The sequence below is a fragment of the Cryptotermes secundus genome, unplaced genomic scaffold (genome assembly GCF_002891405.2).
Source record: "Cryptotermes secundus unplaced genomic scaffold, Csec_1.0 scaffold318, whole genome shotgun sequence".
NCBI classification, from domain to species: Eukaryota; Metazoa; Arthropoda; class Insecta; order Blattodea; family Kalotermitidae; genus Cryptotermes; species Cryptotermes secundus.
Window position 1 is genome coordinate 2,102,607 of NW_019730108.1, and position 25,083 is coordinate 2,127,689.

At 46.3% G+C, this 25,083-nt stretch overlaps 1 protein-coding gene across 3 annotated transcripts in view; it reads left to right on the forward strand.

Moving 5' to 3' along the window:
* LOC111866120 (ras-GEF domain-containing family member 1B) overlaps window positions 1-25,083 on the forward strand; it is a 576,878-nt gene that overhangs the window by 247,516 nt on the left and 304,279 nt on the right. For all 3 annotated transcript variants that reach the window (XM_023854750.2, XM_023854748.2, XM_023854749.1), the window contains one exon: window positions 6,133-6,195. In XM_023854750.2, the coding sequence (XP_023710518.1) occupies window positions 6,133-6,195 (63 nt within the window). The remainder of the gene's footprint in view (window positions 1-6,132; window positions 6,196-25,083) is intronic.

A 25,083-nucleotide genomic window follows, 5' to 3' on the forward strand; every position in this document is an offset into this window, starting at 1 on the left:
TTACGGAGGGTTGACAGTGACAAGTCTTGATGCGTGGGTGCAGAAACTGTACAGATTTGTAAGATTTTGGGTTCTCACATGGAGGCCGTGACGAGTGCGCCATGCTGGGTTGTGGCGTAGCAGATGGAAAGTACGTTTGGATAATAGTGCAAGAAGTTCTGGGAATAACTAAGCTATTTTACTCTGATAACGACACGTACCGCATAGAAAACGACGCCTCCAACAATTCTACTTTGCTGCGGGAACATCTCTACCGAGTTGTTACCTAGCAACTACAGGGATACACAGACACGTGTCTAACAGTTCTTCTGTTGTTGCATGGATTCGTTGCCTCGAGAACGTGTTTACCGAGCCGTCGCCTAGCAGTGAAAGAAGGGATACAGACACAGACCGATGGGAGGGATTTATGAAATATGCCGTTGAGATGGGCTCAGGTGCCATGATATCCATACCAGGTTTAATAAATATTGGTTCAGGCATTCGATGAAATTTTCATCAGAAATTCTTTCTCTCTTGTTAAATATTTCGCTGGTGAAACATCCTTCGATTATTGATCGGGAACATTTGACAGTTATCATCTGGAGCTAGAGTTGCCCCTTTCCATTAACACAGTTATACAGTATAGCCCTTTAGGGACACTCTTATATCACGGTTTCACTTAATATGCAAAATACGCAACTTAATTTCGCGAATGTAGGTTCTGCAATATTGACTGAAGCATAGGGACCCCTGACTGCCGTTTATTGCTGCTATCTTGTGGCCCTGTTCTTAACTACTACCAGTTATCTGCATTCATGCATAACATACAATAATCCTTCCACACATACAGATCTGCATGCTACACGTTCTTCACTAATAATGCCAACAGACATGCTTTTGCTGAGAGTGTGGCGCGTGAAGGATATAAAGAAACAGGAAACGGTTTCAGAGCTATACAGGGTGTAACTGAAAATTACGGACAAACTTCGGGCACGAGTTCCACATACCAAAACAAGAAAAAATTTCACGTCTTCATTCCAAGACCGGCGCTGGGGTCCACCCAGTCTCCTATACAATAGGTACCGAGGTCTCTTTCCTCGGCGGTAAAGCGGGCGGGGCGTGAAGCTGACCACTCACCTTCTACTATGGCCGAGGTCAAGAAAATGTGCATCTATACATCCACTCCCCATGCACCTCCATGGCGTAGTGCTTAATTAGTTCAGCACAAGGATGACTTTACCTTACCGAACTCAGCTGTATGGGCCTAGGTGGACCATGTTGTGTTGGCTGCACTGACCTGAACATTCCCGCGTTACAGCACTTCTTTCTAAAATCACTTTTTTGGGTTTCCATTCCGTTCTTTATTTTTGTCTGTTATTTTTATCCGGCTCTCTCGCTCACTGTCTCCTTGTCGGTTTTTGTATTCCCGCCTTCGGGGCCGCGCCATAGCTCAAGCGATTAGTCGCTGGCTTCCCACCGGGGCGGCCCGGGTTCGATTCCGGGTCTGGTCACGTGGGCTTTGTTGTGGACAAAGTGGCGCTGGGGCAGGTTTTCTCCGAGTACTTCGGTTTCCCCTGCCAATCTTCATTCCACCAATTGCTCCACAATCACCCTCGCCTATCATCTGAGNCAGACCTTTTTATGCCGTTACGAACGCATGCGCACTCTGAACTCATCCGCCCAATTCACATTTGCATTTCCATAAGGATCACGTTCTGTCCCCAGGAACTCACCGAAACAGAATCTGGCTATTGCGACATGTGCCTGTTTTGCATGAAGTATACCTCAATGTATTTATGGCGGCTATTCCTCGCAACGGTTTTGAAGTGTATTTCATATCAATTATAGAGCGATTGCATAATAACATAAACTGGGGGTGAGAGGGTTGGGATCAAAAGCCGTACAATTAATTTACCCCGGGAAATAATCTTTTGCAGCAATCCAATATCGTAGAATGTAGTATTTGTTGTCGCGTCTGACATTTCGTCATTAAGGTTCATAATATTAATTGGAATCCCGTGCCCTGTGACCCTTGCTGAATGCTGGAGTAGAACAAGTTATCGTTGTGCTTAAAATCTGTACAAGGCTATGAAAATGTTACAGGCTGTTCGCAGTTTAAGCCCCAGTACTAGATGGAGGCGAGTGGTCACCTTCACGCCTCGGCTTCTTTACCACGGTGTAATATGCCTCAAGTAACTTCTGGTTATGACCCACAGCCGGGTTTGAGACTATACGAAAGGGATTAATCTGTTTTCCTTGCCGGGAATCGAACTTCAGTGCGTCGCACAGTTACCCTTAGGATTTCAGGAACCCCGGCTCTGTAGTACTTGGCCTGTACAGTAATTTCAAATGTGATCTGACTTTACCTGGAAAGTGTATGTGCAGGCGGTCATGCACTAGACAGAGGAACGCGCAGAAGAAAGCCTTTTCACTGTTGGGTTAAAGAAGGTAACGCTATTCCTGTAACAGGCCCTAGCAGGCCTGTAGGTTTGTAAGACATTGAGGCTCCCACATTTTCAAGACAATCGGCTCACAGATGTTGGTAAGGTCAGCCTTACGCGCCGACCGCCCTTTACCCCCAAGAAGATTCCTGGTACTCATTTCTGTTAGAGGCTGAGTCGACCCCCTGGCCATAGTGCGGCTGGAAGGATTAGGTCAATTGAAAAAACTCGAACCTGCGACCTTCCGGCGTGTAGCATAGTGCCTGAACCAATTGCGCTACCGCCCTAATTTCATTTTTACGATTCGCGTTTCATAACGAGGCTCTGGGGATCGAGATCAGGCGGTTCAATATTACATCTGATTAGAGGAATGGCGGCATGCGGTTCGTGAGAACATGAACCGTCTCTGTGATACTCTCAGGGCTGTGAGCGTCACGCGGTAGGATAACTAGTAACAAATGAATTGGAAGGGATGTGGAAGGAAGTGGCTGTCCTGTCCTAGAGGAACCGATAATATCCAGGAAAATTGCGTTTGGGACAGCGGATATCTCGGCCGAGAATCGAACCGATTCCCCTGAATAAAAATGTAGAGCCTTAGCGCTACGTAAGCCTGCTCGGTCATTGCTTGCGGAGCGGAAGAAACGCCACTGCATAGTTCAGGAAGATATCCTCTGCTTCGAGGTTAATTGCGGACGACTGTCATGAAAGAAAACAGTATACGAGGGAGGGCCAGTAAATAGGGCACAGATGGAAGTAAAAGCTGGCCACTCACCTCCATCTAGAGCCGATGTCAAGGAAGGTGGAGCTATACCTGTACTTCCCCATACGTCTTCGTGGCATAGTCCTTCATTAGGCACAGGGACAACTTTACCTTTACTTTACGTGTTTTTCTGTCTTCGTTTTAGTACGTCCGTTTAAATGGCAGGAGGGGGGGGGGAGCTCTGCCGTCTGCTTCTCCCTGTTTCCGGAGATTTGGGATTAAGGTTGAAGGGTCTTGTAAAAAGAAAGACTTCGCGTGAGAAAAATAGCGACAGTGATGATGGTATCTTCCGTGACGTCACCGTCTCTGTGTATTCATTTCCGCTGTCACTTAGTTTATCTCTTTGATCCAGTGAAACGAAAATAATGTCATCTTTTTCTGCTTTCGTTTTTATGCCGGTTTCTCTTCATTTGGACACGAACCCGAGCCGCATGCGCTTAGAATGAACACGTTATGTGGATAGTTAAGTTGCTTGGGCTGTACAGTGTAGGGACTGGACCGTCACTCCCCCCCCCCACGGTACCCATTGGATAGGAGGCTGCGTGGGCCCCACAACAGGTCTGGACGACGTGGAGAGAAGAAAATCTCGTCCATACAGGGACTCGAACTCCGACCCCTCGACCGTCCATCCCGTAGCCAGTCGCTATACCGACTGAGCTCGCAGGAAACACATTACGTCACCACTACAAAGCCCAACCGGTTAATGCTGTTTGGGGAAACAGCCGCTGTTTACTGTGAGAACTATGCGGAACACACAGATACACTCTGTGGGCAGAATGCAGAGTTTTATTATGTTCAGTCCGTACGTCACAGGAAACACATTACGTCACCACTACAAAGCCCAACCGGTTAATGCTGTTTGGGGAAACAGCCGCTGTTTATTGTGAGAACCATACGGAACACACAGATACACTCTGTGGGCAGAATGCAGAGTTTTGGTATGTTACAGCGGATGGTACATATAGTGACCACTGGGCTTTGAAAGGGTAAGGAATTTCGCTGTTATTGAAATTACAGTACATCATGAAATTCACTGTAGAGTATAACTTCGCCCTTAAGGAAATTTGGGATGAATATTTGCAATTTTTAAACAAAATGAAAACGATGGAATTTTTATTTAATCATATAGATTACAGTACGCCGCGGGGGAGGGCGGTGTGTGTTGGTATTTCGGCCCAAATATGTGTTCCGTTGTTTCTGTACAGCTTTTGTTCGAACCATTTTTCGCTCCGATAAATATTTAAGAGAGTTTGACGCCCAGAAACGCACGTCCGTCTTCATGTAGTGCCCGGTGTTGTTGCCCAGTGTTAACCCAAACCGGAGTATGAAACTGCCCCCTGTCAAATTTAATAAAAATCAGCCCATGGTTCCCGAATTGTTAAATGCGGCTGGACAGGAGTGACGGGGCGCGGAGAGCCGACGAAGCGCATTTTTGCAACTATTCATTGTGACCCCTGCCATGTAGATGAGGGCTATGCGTGTGTGCTGGGCGGATCTGCGTTTTACATCATGTCGTTTGTGTCAAACCCTTTCAACTCCCCTTGCCGGCAACACGCTATAACTACACCCTTTCATCTCTCCTGTGAGCAAGTGAATGCGTGACGCCCGCACCGCGCGTTGCCACTAACGGGAACGAAGTTACATGCTGCTGTTATTTCGTGAAGGTAAAAAAGGTTAAGTTATCCATGTACTTAATTAAGCGCTGTGTCATTAAGGCATGTGAGGGAGTGGAGGTAGAGCTCCACCATTCTTGACCTCGGCACTAGATGGAGGTGAGTGGTCAGATTTGCGTCCTGGCCGCTTTATCCCCAGGGATAGAGTCCCCTGTTGGATCCTAGAGCCTGTCTGGACCCTGTGGCGCGGAGAAGAACCTCTTGACCCTGCCTCCTGGGGTCTCCAGCCCGTAGCACAGTCGTACTCACTACTATGACTGAGCTATTCCGGCTTTGCAACCAATACCTGTAAACAAATTGAGTCGGTATGGCTACGGACCGAACGGTCAGGGTTTGATTCCCGGTAGAGGCAAGATTTTCCTCTTCTAGACCGGTTCCGGGCTCCACCCAGCCTCCTATCCGATGGGAACCTGGGGAAAAGCAACCGGTACGTGGAGCTGACCACTAACTTCATCAAGTGCTGAGGTCAAGAAAGGTGGAGCTATACCTCAACTCCCGCATTCATCCTCATGGCCAACTTTACGTTTTACCTCGTAAACAAAATATTGCACCCGGAAACGTGTTTGTATGTATGTTTCGGCACGTGACACCGCGGGATGCGACGTGTCAGCCGACCGCACCGTGCAGTGAGGGGGTGTGACCCTCCACAGAGGGCGGGAGGGAGGTCTCTTGTGTACTGAGGGTTGTATAATCACTGCGGCAGGGAGAAAGCCTGCCCATGTACGCCATGGAACACGTGTTACGTGAACACAAGAGACGCATCGTTGCGTAGCGTCCAGGTGACATGTTGTGTGCTGTTCTCATTAACGAGTTCCGGGAACGCGGCCTTGTCGCGTTCTGGAACTTTAAGTAGGCTCTCATAATGATATGCCATATGTCACGCTCTAACAGCGGTGTCTTGGGATGTGACGCCGTGCAGTCCGGTCGTTCGCCGAAGTTTGAGAGAAACCTATGTGCTCCCATCTGTAGGGAGGAAGAGAGGAAGAAGCCAGCAGAAAAGAATAGACAAATGACGTACATTTGAATTTATGTGGTTTTGCATCTAAATCCAAATGCACGTGCAATTAGACAAGGCAAATATGACAGTGTGGCATGCGGCTTAAAGTATTATGTTCATCTCTGTCTGCGATATTGCTTCTGTCCTGGCACTTGAGCCAGTCTGTGGACCTACAGAACTCCCCGTGACCCCAGTTCTGTAGGTTTCGGTGTTTCCGTTTCAAGTAGAACGTTCCCGTGCTCTCTCAGGGTTTTAACATAATTTCTTCTGTTTTGTTTGCAGCCCACCATCTTTGGAACTGTTGCTTCTGACCAGACACCAAAAGATGGCTCCAGCTGTAGAAGGGTAAGTGAATGACAATCTGATCAAGATACCCGGGACACTAGAAGGCAACTTTTTGAAACATTAATTTTGCCGGTTTTGTCCGTTTTGCTAGATAATGAGTTAGGCAGAACAAAGCTGTTGGCACTACTGTGTATGTATTGCTTAGTATATCGGAAATGTGCTCGTTGGACGCGTCGCAATTACGTCATTGCCTAACGTCTGGGAATTAAGTCACTTCTGAACGTGTGGGAATTACGTCACTGGCGAACGCGTTGGAGTTACGTCACTGATTTGAACGACGATCTTTGTATCTGAGTTCCTCTCATGAATTTTGTAAACTCATTTTTGAATGCCTACACCTTCTGTGCATTCTTCTGTTTCAAATGCTTACTTGTGGGCTAATTCTCTGAGGGAAGTGATCTTCTTAGGTTTGCTTGGTCTCCCTTTTTATACCTCCCGCCACACCTGTTTGTACGCCTATACCGTGTATGCATTGTTACGTAATAGTGTTAACCTGCCGCTGATGTTCGATTGTTCAGACGTAAAGAGTAAACATTTGGACACGGTCTTTCCTGTCCACCACCCCCACCCCCCGTTCTCATGGGACGTGTCGAGTGACTGTTGGACAGCCAACATTGTTAGCTTTTCCGCCCAATCCATGCGTTGCTAACAAGGGATCACGATATAACAATGCTGTTTTGTGCTGGGTACTTCCAGAGAGTCGCGTGTAGAGAGGCTGCTGCAGTAAAGTAGCACCGAACCTTGTTGTGATATGCGTGGCCTCTGCGTGTGTCTTCTGCGGGACATTTCATATTCTTTCTCAGATCGCGGTGTATTGGGCAGGGTATGTAGCACGCATGAAAGCGAAGAGGAAAGCACGTTGGCTTTTGGTAGGAAAGCCAGAAGAGACGAGACCACTTGAAAGATCTAGACGTAAGCGGGAGCATAATATTAAAATGGATCTTAGAAAAATAGGATCGTGTGGTATGGATTGAATCGGTCTGGCTTAGAATAGGGACCGGATGAGGGCTTTTGGGAACGCGGTAATGAACTTTCGGGTTCCATAAAATATTTAGGAAATTCCTGACTGGCCGAGCGACTGTTGGCTTTTCAAGAATGACTTAGCTGCATGGAGTCAGTCAGTTCGTTAGTAGAGCGGTGTATAACAAAGAAAACCGAGACTACTCGGTTCACTGACGGTATATTTAACTACGCTAGGCGGTCCCGTAGCTTAGGTTGTTAGGTGATGGCTATGCACTACGAGGGCCCGGATTCAAACCCGTGCGACTGCATATGAGATTCATGGTGGGCGTAGTAGCACTGGAACAGATTTGTTTTTTCTCCGAATTCTCCACCATTACTCCATACTCAGATATGCACGGTAGCCCTGGTCAGGCAGCACAGTATCATATGCGGAGTCATTACATTTGTTGCGCCTTCACTGAACGGACACTTGGCTAGTTACGGAGTGAGAGCGTTACGTTTTTCATTACGCTTACAGTAGTCCAGCGTGCAGAGCATGTAATGTTCGTGAGTGATGGATTAGAAAGGATTAGGAATGAAGCCATCAGTGCCGATAATCTCTAAAGACTTCAGGCAAGATAACAGGTGTCCCGTCCGGGAATCGAACTGCTCTCCTCCCGACCAAAAGTTAGAAGCGTTATCGCTTGAGCTATGTTGCTCCCGTTCCAAAGCTTGTACAGTTTTTTCATCTGATGCCACTGTTGCACGAAACCGCCCCGCTTCCCGTAACTTGTGTTTTGTTCTGTGATGTCAGTAGCTATACCACATAGCGTCTGATGATAGAATAATTGATGAGCAGGAATTTGGAAGGAAGCGGTACTGGTCACACCGAGATACGAACAGGATATTTACCTGGAAGGACTAATGGAAAACACAAAAATAACACTCAGTCTCTTTAGCTGATATATCGGTCAAGATAAGAACCGAGAACCCTCCAGACGATTGACTAACATGTTCCATGTTCTGTAGTGAATCTCGCTGCTATGTAAACCAATTCTGTCGTACAGTAACTGACTGACACATTATTTCACGGCTGTTTTGTTGCCCAGTACCTGCAGAATGTGAATTTCGCAGCACACAAACGAATTCATCCGAAATTAATTCAATATGTGTACCCACTCATTCAGAGCTTTGTGTCCAACTCATTTCTCTACTTAATTCATTACAATTTTAATCAGTCAATGGTTTAATTTCGGCCCCTGTTTCCTTTTATTACATTTTAAGGTATGAAGAATGTTTTGCTCTGGGTCAATGAATTTGTGATGGCCAGTTTTGAAGTGATCAATATGGCGGCTGTTATGAGCAGCAAAATGGCTTCCTCTGATGTCCTTAATTCTGACGCGCTGTTAATCCGAGTTTTATGATTGGTTACAGTGAAAGGAGAGTGACTGCTTATCTAGCATCATAGTATCCGCCATTTTCTTTCACATTCAGTAACTTAAAATGGCACCCGAAGAATCTCTATGGATTTTATTTGCGTTCCAGTATAAACAGGAATATAAATAAACCAGAATGGAAATAGTAGTTCTGTATGAAGAGCAGAAAGCGGCCAACGACGTTCTTTGCGGTTAATTGAACGTACATGAAATTAATATAAAGAAGTGTAAAGTAACGGACTCTGTCATTTCGAGTTTCAGCAAAGTGTGGAAGGGTTCGCGGGATAAAACCAGGATTCATTATGGGTCATTCTGAATGGAAATTAGAATTGTCAGGCAGCGTTAAGTAAAAGTCACCCCCCCCCCCATCGAATTTGAAGAATATCTTACCAGGCTTTAGTAAGGCGTTCTTTTTTACTTTCTCGCATATTAGTGCATATGATAAAGTGCTGTGATTGTGGAAAAATCGGGCTTGATATTTTGACGGATTTGCACGTTTCCAGCCTCCCCTTAATTTGAAAAAAAAGAGTAGTTTTTGGAATACCTTATGCCTGTTTGTATCTCCACATGTGCACCTTGTTAGCTCGTGAGCGGCTGAACTGTATCTCCACATGTACACCTAGTTAGCTCGTGAGCGGCTGAACTGTATCTCCACATGTACACCTAGTTAGCTCGTGAACGGCTGAACTGTATCTCCACATGTGCACCTAGTTAGCTCGTGAACGGCTGAACTGTATCCATCACAGGTCGGCTCCTTGTGAACGTGACGCAGCAAACTAGCGATTTTCTCGAGAAGGGCTCTGACGATTTTGATTATATTTCGATAATTTTTGTAGACCATCTCTCTGAATACATCTACATACCCTATGTATTCAGGACAGTAACGGTTCACGAACTGGGGGCCCAAACGGGAAGTGTCGATTTTGTCGAAGCTGTCTTTACTTTCAGTATCCAATTAGTGACAGTGGATTACAGAGTAACAGTTTCTTTCCCAAGTCAATGTAAAGAAAAAGGTGAAGCTATCCATGTAACAGGCCGTGGAGGCCTATAGGATTGTGAGACGTCGAGGCGCCCACATATTCTCTAGACATTCGGCTCATAGATGGTGGTGAAGTTGTCAGCCTTACGCGCCGGCCGCCCTTTACGCCCAAGAAGATTCCTGATACTAATTTCTGTTAGAGNATTAAACAGGATGCTGAAATATAATATTGCAAGAAGATTCCTGATACTAATTTCTGTTAGAGGCTGAGTCGACTGCAGGGCCCCAGTGCGGCTGGAAGGGTTAGGTAAATTGAAAAATCCATTGACGTCATTGGGAATCGAACTCGCGGCTTGCAGTTTGCAGCATAGTGCCTCAACCAACTGCGCTACCGCATGCCCCAGCTAATCGCACATTTTCATTTTAAGGTATGAAATTACGTGATCAGAGTTCCGGAAATTGAAACGGAATGCCGTTGGGCGATTGGGGCAGGTTGAGTCAGCTGTACTGTTTCTTGGTAGGCTTCTTACTGGCGAGTGCCCTGAAGCGTTCCACTTTCTCCCTCTGTGAGGATCAGCTGCTTTGAAGCCCATTCCAAGAAGTGCGAGCTCCACTTGTGTCTCCATGTGCTGCAACGCTTTCCTCCTTGCGTGCAGAAGCCCTGATCTGATTTCGTATGTATTGCCCCCTATTTCCTAACAAATGCCTTCAGGAAACAAACAGACTAACAAAAACACAAAGAGGGTACGTCACGTTCGAGAGTGGTGTGTTGCAGCAAATGTAGGGGCCGGTACACGTCGTAACTCACTGCAAGAGAATGAATTGTGTTAGGCGTCTAGCGCACCCCATTTCGTGAGTGGTTTTCCGAAGTCAGCCTGTCGTTTCCCCTTGCCCCCTCCCCCTTTGAAAGCATTGTCTGTTTCGTATTCGACATTGATCAGCAGTGAGACACGTTCGCTGTTTTCATTCGACATAGATCTGATGTCACAAGTTTCGTCTGTCTGCCAGTCTCGCCTTCGCTGGCGTCCTGTCGCAGCTGCCCGGGTTCGATCCCAGGTCATATAGGATTTGTGGCAGACAAGTTGGCATTGAGGTACGTTTCCTCCGAGTACTTGGGTTTCCCCTGCCAATTCCCATTCCACCGACTGCTCCACAGCCTCACCTACCTTCCGGGGCTGGTACAATAGGCCAGTTGGTGGCCAACATACCAAGTGGACTCAGTCTCACCTCCACACAAAGAAATTAAAACTAACCTCTCAACTAACTCATTTCTCCATGACCTGCTGTCTCGCTTCCTGCAGACCGAGATGCTATCCTGCTTACCGCCTTGGATATCGCGACCTGCAGGCCTGCTTATCAGCTTACTTACCGAACAAGGTGATAGCCGTTGTACAACTTACCGTCGATCTGCCTTCACTAATACGTATACTAGGATAACATTGCAGGAAGTTCTGGTAGAACTAGTGGCCTACTTTTCTTTGATACAACACGGATCACCTACAAAACGACGTCTCCAAAAAATTCTTCGTTACCGCAGGAACGTGTTTATCGAGTTGATACCTACCAATGATAGGGGAACACAGACCCACAGACTCCCTTTGATAAGGCACGGATCTTATATGAAACGGCGCATATAACAATCCTTCTCTTTTTGCCTATATTCATTGCAGCGGGAGCCGTTGCCTAGCAACGATAAGGCGGATACATGTACAGACACACGGACTGATGGGAGGGATTTATTAAGTACACCGTTGAGATGTGTTCACGTGCCATGATATACATATCAAGTTTCATAATTGTATTGTATTGTATAATTGTATTTGCATTGTATTCGTTGTGTGTAGCGTGTCCTTTATTGTATGTGTAGTTTTGTGTGCTGTATTTTGTTTGAGTGTGGTGTGTTATTTGTGAGTTGTGTCTTACTGTAGCACCACTGCCACCGGGTAAACCCCCATTTGCAGTTTAAATAACTAATAATAATAATAATAATAATAATAATAATAATAATAATAATAATAATGTGAGGTTCTCCTTATGCCTAAGTAGTCAGGTAAACGTGCTGCATATATAGCAGTGCAGATTATGTTTCCTTGTTTCCTATTTGTTATAGTTGNAATGACAAACGAGACCTAACGATCTCTGTTTGCCCCGGCTTGACCGCCATGATGTGCAGATGCAAATGGCGCTTTGAAACTGAAACAAATGAATAATATAGTCCGGCCGCTCAGTTCAGAATCTGCGTCATGAGTGGCGCTGCAGTCGCCGCGTGGGGTCTGGCCCTCTGCTCTGCTGATAGCATCGAATTGTTTAATCGAATTTCACTCGCGTTTTCGGATCGGTGTCACCCTTCGTGTATACATATCTCTCTCTCTCTCTCTCTCACATGTAATCCGACGCCATTTGACACACCCCCCCCCAGCAAGGTACTTTTTCGTAATTACGTCAGTCCGTGTCGCGGAGCGGCATATGTCGTCCCCTGTAAAAGGAAAAGAGGAGTCCCTTTCAGTGTTTATCGCCCCGTTGTGTGTGGAGTGTTGCAGTTTCAGGCGCCCCGTCCCGCTCACTGGGCTGGAAAACGCGAGATAAGAACCCAACAAAATGTATTGTATGCAGCTGAGACATACGCATATAATTATCAAGAAATGAAAAATTAATATACTCCATTTATTTTTCCTGTTTGGTTATTTTATGACGCTGTCAGTAGCTGCACCATCCAGCGTTGAACGATAGATGATTTGGAAAGGATCTGGAAGGAAACTTCCCGTGATATAATCGAGTATTCTCCTTGAGTGACTGAGGAAAATCACTGAAACATCAACTAGGATTGTCTCTGTCCCGGGTGAGTTCGCTCCCTTTGCCCATTCATTATACAGGGTGATTTAGGTATTAATCATTTTGTTTTATTGACTTTCATATTGTAATATCAATAATATTTGCAAAAAATTATTTTGGCGGTAATGAACGCTTATATATATATTATTGTCAGTATTTTTGTTGCAGTTATTGACTTTTTGGACATTATCCATCATCCTGTTTTTATTTGAAAACTACGTTTGGGAAATACGGACTAGCTATATTGATTGGGCCCAACTGAATGGACTTTTACCTGAGGACGGAGAAAGTCCAGTCTTCGAAACGACGTTTTAAATGAAAACAGGACAATGGATAATGTCCAAAAAGTCAGTAATTGAATTAGTATATATTACCACGCACTTTTAGATAATCTTTTTGTTCAGAATTACTGGTTTTTTGGCCTTCGTCCATCGCTCGGTATTCTATAAACTAGAAAACACAACGTTTCGGAAACTGGATCTGTTTCTGTCCTCAGGTGAGTGGGGGAAGACACCTACTCAGTTTGATCCCTTAGAAAGAGCTAACCTCAATCACCATTACTGTTGTTCATTATACAGAAGTGCTGGGAAGAACTAATCGCCTACTTTCGTTTGATATGACATGGACCACACAGAAAACACCGCGTCCAGGAATTATTCTATTGCGCTTTTATTCGTTACCGTGGCAACCTTTGGTTACCGAGCCGTTGCCTAGCAACGTTAGGAGGGATACACATAAAAACACAGACTGATGGGATGTACGCCGTTGATCTGAGATCAGGTGCCATTATATTCATACCGAGTTTCATAAAGATTGATTCAGGCTTTCAAAAGTTGATGGCGCTGGGATACACAGACAGCACGGAGATCGCATAAGCATATTTAGAATAAAGAAAATGACAACAGTCAAGAGGAAGACTTGCGTCCGAAAGAGTGAAGGCTGGTTCCTGGAACAGCCCTTCGGAGGCCCTCTCTGTTTAGGGGTTGTGCACCCCGGTCTGTGGTTATTAAACGGCACGGAGAAGCAGACAAAGAGAGTATGGTGTCCCGCGCCGCCCACTACAAACAAGGACATTCTGTGTCAGCGTTTCGTGGTCTCCGTTGTTTCAAACGTTTGAGTAGTCAAAAAGTTGTGGCCTTCTGTAACAGGCCGACCTGGTGGACTGATGTAGGGTTCGGGCTGGAATTAGCCTCATTCAGCACAACTCCCTCCACCCCTTTGCCGTCAGTTGGTTTTACTTTACCCCAGCTCGTCCCGTCTTATTCTAATAAATATGAAGATTTGGGGATTTCCCAGTTGGGTTCGTTGTTCGTTGTTTGCTGAGCCAGACTAGCTCAGTCGGTATAGCGACTGGCTACGGACTGGACGGCTCGAGTTATTATTATTGTTATTCTTTAACTGCAAATGGGTTTTCACCCGGTGGCAGCAGTACTACAATAAGACAATATACAAACAACACACACAACAGACAAATAGCACACACAAACGCGTTCAAACAGAACACAGCATAGTGTCCATACCGGTTCTGGGTCACACCCAGCCTCCTATCTAATGAGTATTCGGGGTTAAAGCGGCAGGGACGTGAATCTGAGCACTCATCTCCACCTAGTGCCTAGGTCAAGAGAACGTGACTGTATACATACTCCTGCGTGGTGTAGCACAGGGACAGCTTTGTCTTACTCTGGAGGTTCGCACGCCACTGTTACTGTACGTACAGTCACCAGCATGTAAATCGCAACGCATCTCAGAGTAATGGGAACTCGGTAGTAAGGAGTGGCCCTAGGAACTTCCTCACTTCCTGAGATATACTTACCTGTTTATATGGTTAATTTAACGACGCTGTCGTTACTCGCTGGGTAGGGCATGTGGCACGAATGGGGGAGAAGAGGAATGCATATAGGATATTGGTGGGAAAGCCAGATGGAAATAGACAACTGGGAAGACCAAGGCGTAGGTGGGTGGACAGTATTAAAATGGATCTTAGATAGGATGGGATGGTATGGATTTGATTGATCTGACTCAGGATGGGGACCAGTGGAGTGCTCTAGTGAGCCTTAACGAAAAGAAAAGCATATTCATAGGAGACAAACCCATGCTCTCGTCAGAGAGGATTTAATATAAGGACTATGACCATAAAAAAAACTGTGGTCGTGAGTCTCAAGGGGCTTGACGCAAGGACGAACTGATTGGCGGTAAACCGCCAGTCGTAAAGTAACGTTTGAAGATTACTGTCTCTGTACGAGACCGCAAGTCTCACGGCCGTGGCCTGCTCTAAGGCCCGTGGATAAGCGAGGGAGAGCCGGGAGATGCAGCCTGCTGGCCACAGTTGTCTGTCAGACTTACGTCGGGCTGCTGTTTCCGATATTTGGCCAATATAAACGCAGTTCCAATTAACGGCTGAGTTCTGGTGTACATCGCAAATCCGCCTGTTCTTGTTTCGGTGATTTGGCTGTGCTTCACATTGGCGACATGCCCTTTTTATCATCCCGTCTTCCTTATTTTGATAAAACGAAATTAGGCTTATGCGATCTCTATGCTGTCTGTGAATCCCCGCAGTCTTTATGAAACTTGGTTATGTATGTCATGACAAGAGAGCCCATCTCAGCGCCGTACTTCATAAATCCCTCCCATGAGGCTGTGTCTGTATGTGTATCCTTTCATTGCTAGGCAACGGCTCGGTAATCACATTCCCTCGGTAGCGAATGCACGCAATAATAGAAAAATTGTTGGACGCGCGCGTATATGTGTGGTTCAGTCTATCTGCTTATTGTTGCTAGGTAACAGCTCGGTAAAAACGTTACCGCTGCAAAGAAGAATTGTTGGAGGCGTCGTTTTCTATGCGTTTCGTGTCGTATCAAAGGAAAGTAGGAGATTAGTTCTTCCCAGAACTTACTGTTTCAGATATAAATATCCCTCTGAAGTGTTAAATTCCCCGCGGTTGATTGGAATAACAAACATTTTGCTTGTGTATCGCAGTTACAGCCTTCGGAACACAGAGTGTGGAGTTATTTCGTTGGTTTACTGTGAGAACTAACAAGGCATATAATCCTGCTTGAGCCCTCTCTTTTGTAAGGCATTAAAACGAAACGAGTGGTGTAGTTTGTGTGATGTGGGTGAGCGAGATTTTTATTTTTGAAGGGCATGATTCGGTAGTGTGATGCTGGTGGTTTTAGCGCAGGGGCTGTGCTGCGTATTTATAATAAATATCGACTCGTTACTGTTTGGCCATTAATTCCAGTTACGGTCACAGAGCGGCGCTTCTGTTTACACATTTCAAAATGGTTTCACTCGCTATTGTTGTTTCTGTTTGTATATAAACGTATGATACAGTTAATATGCGGTTTGTGTCTGAAAGCTGATGAATTTCTATTAAATGAATAAAACGTAAATGTTGACGTATTTCGAAAGATTACAGGAAATTGCTCTGCAGGCTGTTAATTATTTCTGTCCTAATTAGTTATAATGCATGTTATGGTCGCTTGGCAAATCTTCGCGCCCTTTATGTTGTTTGTAATTAAAATGGCGGCTCGCTGGGCCTCTTCCGTCGCTTGTTTAGGTTATTAGATCCCGAACTATGGATTAGCTCTTTCGTTTGAGCCAAACTGAATAGGTTTTTACCTGAGGGCGGAGACGGAATGCAGCCTCCGAAACGTTGTTTTAAATAAAAGAACGGGTACGATATATAATGTCCAAAAAACAATAAAAAGATAAAGCTGTCCCTGTAACGCTCCGTGGAGGCCCATAGGTTTGTGAGACGTCGAGGCTTCCACATTTTCTCTAGACAGTCGTCTTAGAGATGGCGGTAAGGTCAGCCTTACGTGCCGGTCGGCCTTTAACCTCAGAAAGATTAGAGGCAGATGCGAACCCAGGGCCATAGTGCGGTTGGAAGGATTAGGTCAATTGAAAAATCCAATTACCTTATCGGGAATCAAACCCACAACCTCCCTGCTTGTAGCATAATGCCTCAACCAATTACGATACGACGTGCCCCCCCGGGGAATGTAGCACGCACGCGAGGGATGGGAAATGCATTTACAGTTTAACTTGAAACGCCCGAAGGAGAGAGTTGGCGTGGAAAACCCGGGATTAGATGCAAGGATACTATTAAAATGTTGATGTGCTAAGGGGGAGGAGATATGGCCAGGTCACAGAGCATTATGAGCTTATCTGAACCCGATAATGAGGCTCTGGGTTCCTCAGAAGACGCCGGGAAGGGGGTGGGGGTGGCGATGGATACGTTCGCAGGTTAGAGACGGTTAGCTTCTGGAGTGAGGCTCTGTTGCTTGGGATTAGGCGACTGGCGCATTCTAGCGAGCGAAGCAGCCAACTAGCAGATCCAGTGATAAACAATGGCGAAACTTGTACCAAATGCTGAAGGAGGACAAACACCGAAATTCAGGTCACGTGGTTGTTCAGGTTGCATGAAGCAACTGTGATTTTGTATAAATACGGTTCTGTATGAGAGTGGAACTTGGTCTCTGACGTTAAGGGAGGAACAGAGACTGAGGGTGTTTGAGAACAGGGTGTTGAGGAGAACATTTGGGCCGAAGAGACATGAAGTGACTTAGCTGACATTTCAGCCACACGCAGACCCTAATAATAATTAGTTGCTGCTGCTTTGTGAATTATAACATTCGAAAATTTTGATGCAGATAATTTCCGGGGGCTGCGGCATAAGATAATTGGTTGCCGGGTCGGGGGAGGGGACGAACTGCCTCCATTGCTGGGACAAACACGAGGAAGAGTCAATAAATAGCTCACAAATGGAAGTAAGGGCGGCCGCACACCAACTGCGTCAAGACAAGCATCAAGACGTGAGGCAGAAGACGCAGTCTTGCTTCATTCGTGATTAGTCAGAATGAAGCTGACGTCAGCATCATGACTCAGACCGGTGTGCGGACGTTTTCATAATCTCATTCGTTTCAACTGTGCTGCTTTCTTTGCGTCTTGTCGCAGATATCGTGTCTTGACTGTTGCATGTCATGACTCATGCCGGTGTGCGGCCTACCTAAGACAGCTGTAATGGACGTAATAAGTTTTCTATGTGTATCACAAGGTAGCACCACAGTCCAGCTTCATGACAGTCTAGGTAGCACACTCGTATGCGCATGTTCAGAGACTGGTTTCAGTAGTCAAAATGTCGATCGTGCTTGAAAGTGTGCTACCGAGGAGTAGCATTCTTTTGTGCGTTTCTGTGGGCAGACGGCCTGATTACAAAGGATATTCATAAAGAAATGTTTCCTGCTTATGGTGGGAAGTGCTTGTCGCGTAAAGCGGTTCACGTCTGGGGCGAGAAACGTGGCAAAATTTCGCTGATGAAGAAGTTGAAACGGAGGTGCGGAAGTGGCTGAGACTTCTGTGCTGCGGGTTTCGGCGCACCGGTAAAGCGATGGGACAAGTGTATCAGTGTTGATGGAGGCTGTGTCGAGAAATAAAAAATGTTTTTTCTAGGTTGGAATATCACATGTTTAACTTTTTATATCCATTTGTGACCCATTTCTGACTCTCTCTCATACCTAACACATGCAGATCACACGAAATTCCAACGCGCTGCGTATTACTGACGTCATGAAACGCTTTAATTGAGTTGTCATTTCTGGGTCATGTTTATTCGCTCGTGTGACACTGCAAATCCAACTTTGAGAATTTCATTTTGCAGACACATAGAGGTTATACGTATGTTAAAGTGAGTTTTTTTTCGGAAATTTTAAAAACATAGTGTTATCAGCAGATCCAGTGTTGTGTTCCCAGTGGAATGTGTCACGTGACACCTCTAATCAGCCCGCGCTGTCAGTACAGGTCTGGTATCTATCCGAATAACCGTCACGGTGTCCGTAAAGTTAATAAATTCAACTAAGGAACTTGAGGGACTGTTTGTTCCAACCAGCCATCCATCCGTGCCTGCATGTGTCTGACATGTACCAGTGCAGTCGCCTAGCTCATGCAGTCTTCAGCACAGCAATGTCGTCTGCCCTGCTTTCATATTTCCAATCATTTCCATCCACATCTGCCAACACAAGACCTAACCTAACCTAACCATTTACCGCTCCAGACATTTCTCCGTTCACGCGATAGGTGACTATAGACGGGGTTTGGATTTCTAATAGGATTTATTGACCACCTAACACTCAGATAGACTTGAAAGGATTCTGACGATGGTGTATACTGTACTTCTTTTGGCTTATTTTGGACTTCACCCATCGTCTGGTATGTAAAAGACAAAAGACCACGACGTTTCGGAGACAGATCCAGTCTCCGAAACGTCGTGGTCGTTTGTCTTTTACATACCAGACGATGGGTGAAGTCCAAAATAAGCCAAAAGAAGTACACCTAACACTCATAACTACAAATAACCTCGTCAGTCTCACTGAGTTAGGCACTCCAGAGATCACTGCAACTACAGCATACATACATACATATACACGTACATGCATGCATATTCGGCTGTAAACTGGATGCCGCACACAAAGGCGATGATAGAGGCTGTTGGTTCTTCTAATTCTGGTCTTTGTGACACTTCCAGCTCGTGCCTAAGGCCAAGAATACGTGGATATATACAGCCACTCCCCCATACGCCTTCATGGCATAGTGCTTAGTTAGTTCCGCACAGTGACAGCTTTACTCTGAAGATGGAGGCAGTATGTCCCTTCAAAATGTTGGTAATGTTCTAGCAGACTGCACGGCGTCACATTTATAGGCTCGCCTGCCGTAACTTCCTAATGGGAAGCATCTGAGGGGAAGTTATACCTGTTACAGATTTAGGAGAAATGAATTTTACTTTTTGGGTTAATTTCTGACGATTCTGCAGGTCGCGCACGAAGAAGGCAGACGATTTCGAGTGTGTAACATGAACATGTGGCACCTCACTGTACAGGAATGGCAGTGCTCGTGAACTCATTATGCAAAACCCGTTCGGAGACCTAATCCCGTGGTCTCTTAGATGTAAGGCCACTTCGGATGTTGTGTAGTCTGTGTGTATGTACGTGGCATGAAACCTGGCCAAAATACGCGACATGGGGGGGGGGCGGTGGTGATAAATAGTGTCCGTAATTAATCTTGCACGGTTGCACCCCAGTCTCCTCTTTCCAGTCCGGCAGTTGGCAGGCAGGCCAGCCTCAGTCCTTCCATTAATTACCTAAGCATTGACTTGCCGGGTAGCATACAGCGCCAGGCTGCAAGCCAGGACCGCGCCTAAGCCGGTACAATCGAATGCAATCAGACACGCATTTGAATGCTGGCAACACGCACACCAAGTGCGTCGTAATCGCGTTGGACGTTGTTGGATTTGAGGTTCTCACAGCCCTAACTTCCGGAATGTTCCGCTCTCTATTCCTGTCCAAGTTCACCGACGTTTCGTGAGAACATGGCGCCATATTCAGGTCGAAGAGCAAGTCAAGCAAGAAATAAGAAAGAACCTAGCAAACGACATTTCGTAGGAACATACCGACTCCATCTTCACCGCCTAAGAGTATACTTTGCGAGATACCAGCGAGATGCAAGCAGGCGACGTTTCGGAGGAACGTACCGACCCCATATTCAGAGTTGAAGATTAAGTCACGCGAGAAACCAGTGAGATGCAAGAAGGCGACGTTTCGGAGGAACTTACCGACCTCATATTCAGAGTCGAAGTGTAATCCAAGTAAGAAACCAGCAAGAAACGATCAGGCGACGTGTCGGGGAACATACTGCCCCCATCTTCAGTCTCTAAGAGTAAGCCAAGCAAAAATCAAGCCGAACTTAACCTGTTGCCTGCTTCTTGTTGGTTACATGCTTGACATACCCAGAACATGGAGGAAATATGTTCCTCCGAAACATCGGTGAACCTAATTAGGATTGGACAGTGTCACATCCAAGAAGGTAGTACGCTTAATGTTTGCCATTGCCCACTGTGTGTTCCATGTTGCATACGCGATCCCTGTCCGCCCTCGTCTTCATGTGACGTGTGCGTCTCTGTTGCGTCACTGTGCGTCACAGTTTGACTTGTCGGCAAGCCCAGGCTTGTGAACTCTACTTTTCGAACTTTTCTCCTTTGTATTCGAAGTGACACATCACGCGCCTGCGCACTCATTGCAGACGGTGTCCTGCAAACAGAATGCATCTGTTACTGTTATTTCAGTGGATTAGAGAGGACATTTATAGGGAGCCTGTCCGACATTGATTTTGAATCCGCTGTTAGTGGTGTAGCGGGCAGAACACGAGCTTTGTATTCAAAGGGTACGGAGTTTGTTTCAAACTGCAACCTTTAACTAAACTAACTCCACGTAGCTGACCCCTTCTTGAGAAGCCGCCAGTAGCTCAGCTACTCAAGAATTTCCCAGCATTTTATGGAACCCGAATATTCATTACCGTGTTCACAAGAGCCCTTCCACCGGTCCCTGTATTGAACCAGATCAATCAAGTCCGTACCAACCCATTCTCTCTAAGGTCCATTTTAATATTATCCTCCCACCTACGTCTAGGTCTTCTTAGTGTTCTTTTCCGGCTTTCCCATCAAAATCGCATATGCATTCCTCTTCTCCCTATCCGTGCTACATGCCATGCGCATCTCATCCTTAATTGCATCCGCCGGTATCAGTGAATATTAATTCACGAGAGATCTGTACTTTTCCGTGAGTGTCGCAGGAAGTTTGGAGCAACTTCCGGTAGCGTCGTCTGTCTTACACGATACGAGGGAGAGTCAGTGGGTAAAATATGTGATATTGGAACTTGCAAAAAAACATTTATTTCTCGGCACAGCTTCCACCCACATCGATACACTTGTCCCACCGCTTTACCAGTGCGTCGAAACTCGCGGCATAAACTCCTATCACTTCTGTCTGAGCCATGGAGGCCCATAGGGTGTGAGACTTCGAGGCTCCCACATTTTCTAGACAATCGGGGATCTGTTGGGAATTGTCCATAAATGCACCTATAAATTTTGCATGAACTATCGTGTGCAGCTCCACCGTCACGAACATGGCGGCAGCGCGAACATTTTTCAAATATTCCGCACGGCAGCTGGGTACACTCATCAGTCATGTGTATGCAACCCGCTAGAGCTGGTTACACTAACCCGTCATGTGTATGCAACCCGCTAGTGCTGGGTAAACTCACCAGTCATGTGTATGCAACCCGCTAGAGCTGGGTACACTCACCCGTCATGTGTATGCAAGCCGCTAGTGCTGGGTACACTCACCGTTCGTGTGTATGCAACCCGCTAGAGCTGGGTACACTCACCCGTCATGTGTATGCAACCCACTAGTGCTGGGTACACACACCCGTCATGTGTATGCAACCCGCTAGTGCTGGGTACACTAACCCGTCATGTGTATGCAACCCGCTAGTGCTGGGTACACTAACCCGTCATGTGTATGCAACCCGCTAGTGCTGGGTACACTAACCCGTCATGTGTATGCAACCCGCTAGTGCTGGGTACACTAACCCGTCATGTGTATGCAACCCGCTAGTGCTGGGTACACTAACCCGTCATGTGTATGCAACCCGCTAGTGCTGGGTACACTAACCCGTCATGTGTATGCAACCCGCTAGTGCTGGGTACACTAACCCGTCATGTGTATGCAACCCGCTAGTGCTGGGTACACTAACCCGTCATGTGTATGCAACCCGCTAGTGCTGGGTACACTAACCCGTCATGTGTATGCAACCCGCTAGTGCTGGGTACACTAACCCGTCATGTGTATGCAACCCGCTAGTGCTGGGTACACTAACCCGTCATGTGTATGCAACCCGCTAGTGCTGGGTACACTAACCCGTCATGTGTATGCAACCCGCTAGTGCTGGGTACACTAACCCGTCATGTGTATGCAACCCGCTAGTGCTGGGTACACTAACCCGTCATGTGTATGCAACCCGCTAGTGCTGGGTACACTAACCCGTCATGTGTATGCAACCCGCTAGTGCTGGGTACACTAACCCGTCATGTGTATGCAACCCGCTAGTGCTGGGTACACTAACCCGTCATGTGTATGCAACCCGCTAGTGCTGGGTACACTAACCCGTCATGTGTATGCAACCCGCTAGTGCTGGGTACACTAACCCGTCATGTGTATGCAACCCGCTAGTGCTGGGTACACTAACCCGTCATGTGTATGCAACCCGCTAGTGCTGGGTACACTAACCCGTCATGTGTATGCAACCCGCTAGTGCTGGGTACACTAACCCGTCATGTGTATGCAACCCGCTAGTGCTGGGTACACTAACCCGTCATGTGTATGCAACCCGCTAGTGCTGGGTACACTAACCCGTCATGTGTATGCAACCCGCTAGTGCTGGGTACACTAACCCGTCATGTGTATGCAACCCGCTAGTGCTGGGTACACTAACCCGTCATGTGTATGCAACCCGCTAGTGCTGGGTACACTAACCCGTCATGTGTATGCAACCCGCTAGTGCTGGGTACACTAACCCGTCATGTGTATGCAACCCGCTAGTAAGGTTGTGATGCTCCTTGACTGTGAAATTGTTTATTAATTAATCACAAGGCCACTGTTGTACACTGGACACTGAATTGTTGGGCAGTAATATGTTTCGAACACTGTGTGGTCATCGTCAGAACTGTACATGTATGTTCTATACCGTGAGCTCATGCACCATGAAAGGAGTGGGCATTACTCCAAAATGAAAGGTAAAGTCCCTTCGCATCATTAATTACTATGGCATAAAGACATATGGGGGGACTGGAGGTATAGCTCCACCATTCTCGAACTCGACACTACATGGAGGTCAGTGGTGAGTTCCACGCTCCGGCCGCTTTATCCCAGGGATAAGAGCCCCCATAACTTTCGGGTAGGAGGCTGGGTGGGCCTCAAAGCTGGCCTGTAACACAGAATTGAAAATTCGGTTATAACACACCAGAGGATAATCGCATAATGGTCGGAACACGTTTGTTGTGTTATGAAGTAACAAGTTAATGTCCAGTGTACACCATTAATGTGATTAGTTAACCGTGTAACTAATAACACAGTGGAACAGCAGCACCTGGCTTATTGCCTACAGAGCAGGGACAGCTGTAACCAATTGAACAAGTCTAGCTGAACGCTGTTGTATCTGACATCAGGGTCTGTAACCCACTGAAATCGAAAATAACTTATAAAATTATTAATTAATAATTATTGATGGCACTGACATATATTTAAACATTTTAAGGAAAATGTTACGCCGACCACAGTGGCCCCGCGGTCTAAGTCATGAGCTGTCTTTGCCCATTCGAACTCTGGGATCGTGGGTTCAAATCCCACTCGAGGCATGGGTGTCTGTGTGCGTTTATTTTGTGTTTGTGTTGTTCTGTGTGTATGTAGCTACGTTGCGAATGGCTGCTCCCCCATCCAAGGAGTCCTACCGAGTGTGTATAGATTAAAAAGCTGAAAAAACGGCCAAGGTAGAAAGGGCTGTAGAGCCAGAGAGGTCACGAACGCTTTTTGGTTTCTGAGGGTGTGTAAATTGTTCCGGGCAACGAGAAAACAAGGTATCAGCCTCACCTGCTGTAGCCTTGTCTCTGTCCCACGGGCAGACCTACCCTCAGGATGTGTACACAGTCTGTCTTGAGCAGCAATGATGCATATATTCTAAACAAGGCAGTTCTAGGAAGAATTAATCGCCCACTTTACTTTCATTGCGTATTGAGTACTTGATACGACACGGACCGCATAGAAAACACCGCGTTCACAGTTATTTTTTTGTTGTATGTGTATTCGTTGCTGCATGAATTTGTTTACCATGCTGTTGCCTAGCAACGTTAAGGGGGGCGCACACTGCAAGATGATCTCATAAGCCTTCTCTTATTTTTTCAAAATAAGGAAAGTAGGCTAGAAACTTAACAATAATCGTTTCATTGTTTTCCAGACTTACTTTATAGACGCGGTAATATTTTGAACAGTGTCCCTAGCAGTTAATTTCACTCTTGCACTAAACCTTGAAGTGTGACGTGGTTTCGGAAGAGGTCATGACACGAATGAGGGTCTGATGGTAGCGGCCCGCTTATCTGGCACCGGACGTTGGGTGGAAGAATCAATTTGGGGGTCCTTTTTCCTTCTCCACAGTTTTATTAGTTTTTTACGTCAGTCTCGCCATTTTATGGCCTGCTGACTCCTAGTTCCGCGCAGATCGGCCCTTAAAGTGCATTATTTTCCTTTCTTTCAATCTAACATCAACCAAAATGCAATCACACAGATACCATTTTCTTCATTGGGTTTTAAAACCGACCGGTAACTTTGTTTCAAGAATTTCTTATCCCGTATTTCATTCCACGATTTCTTCTCAAAGCGAGATACACCACACGCGATTAGAGAGGCCTGCAATTTATCGATATTCAGATACGATAATTATATTGTAGCGTGTATATCCGTTGCTAGGCAACGACCGCCAGATGAGCTGATATACGGGGGTCTTTTCTTGACAACGGCTCGATGAACACGTGGCGATGTACGGGACTGCACACAGTCCCCGCTGTAAGAACAACGGTTCTTTGGAGAAACCTTGTGCTCGTTACTCTGTGTTGTTTCAGGCGGGACTGTACGGAGAGGACCGGTGATCATGAGGTCTGAACTGTAAGCTTGGATGAATAGCGATTCATAGTGAGATCTGTTGCCGCTGCTGCCCTCTGTGAAGGATGCCGCTAATGTCGCCATTGTTTCGCTATCTGAGGAAGTCTCCTGGAAGTGAACGAGGGCCGAAGAAGCGATTATGCTCCGGAAACGGGTT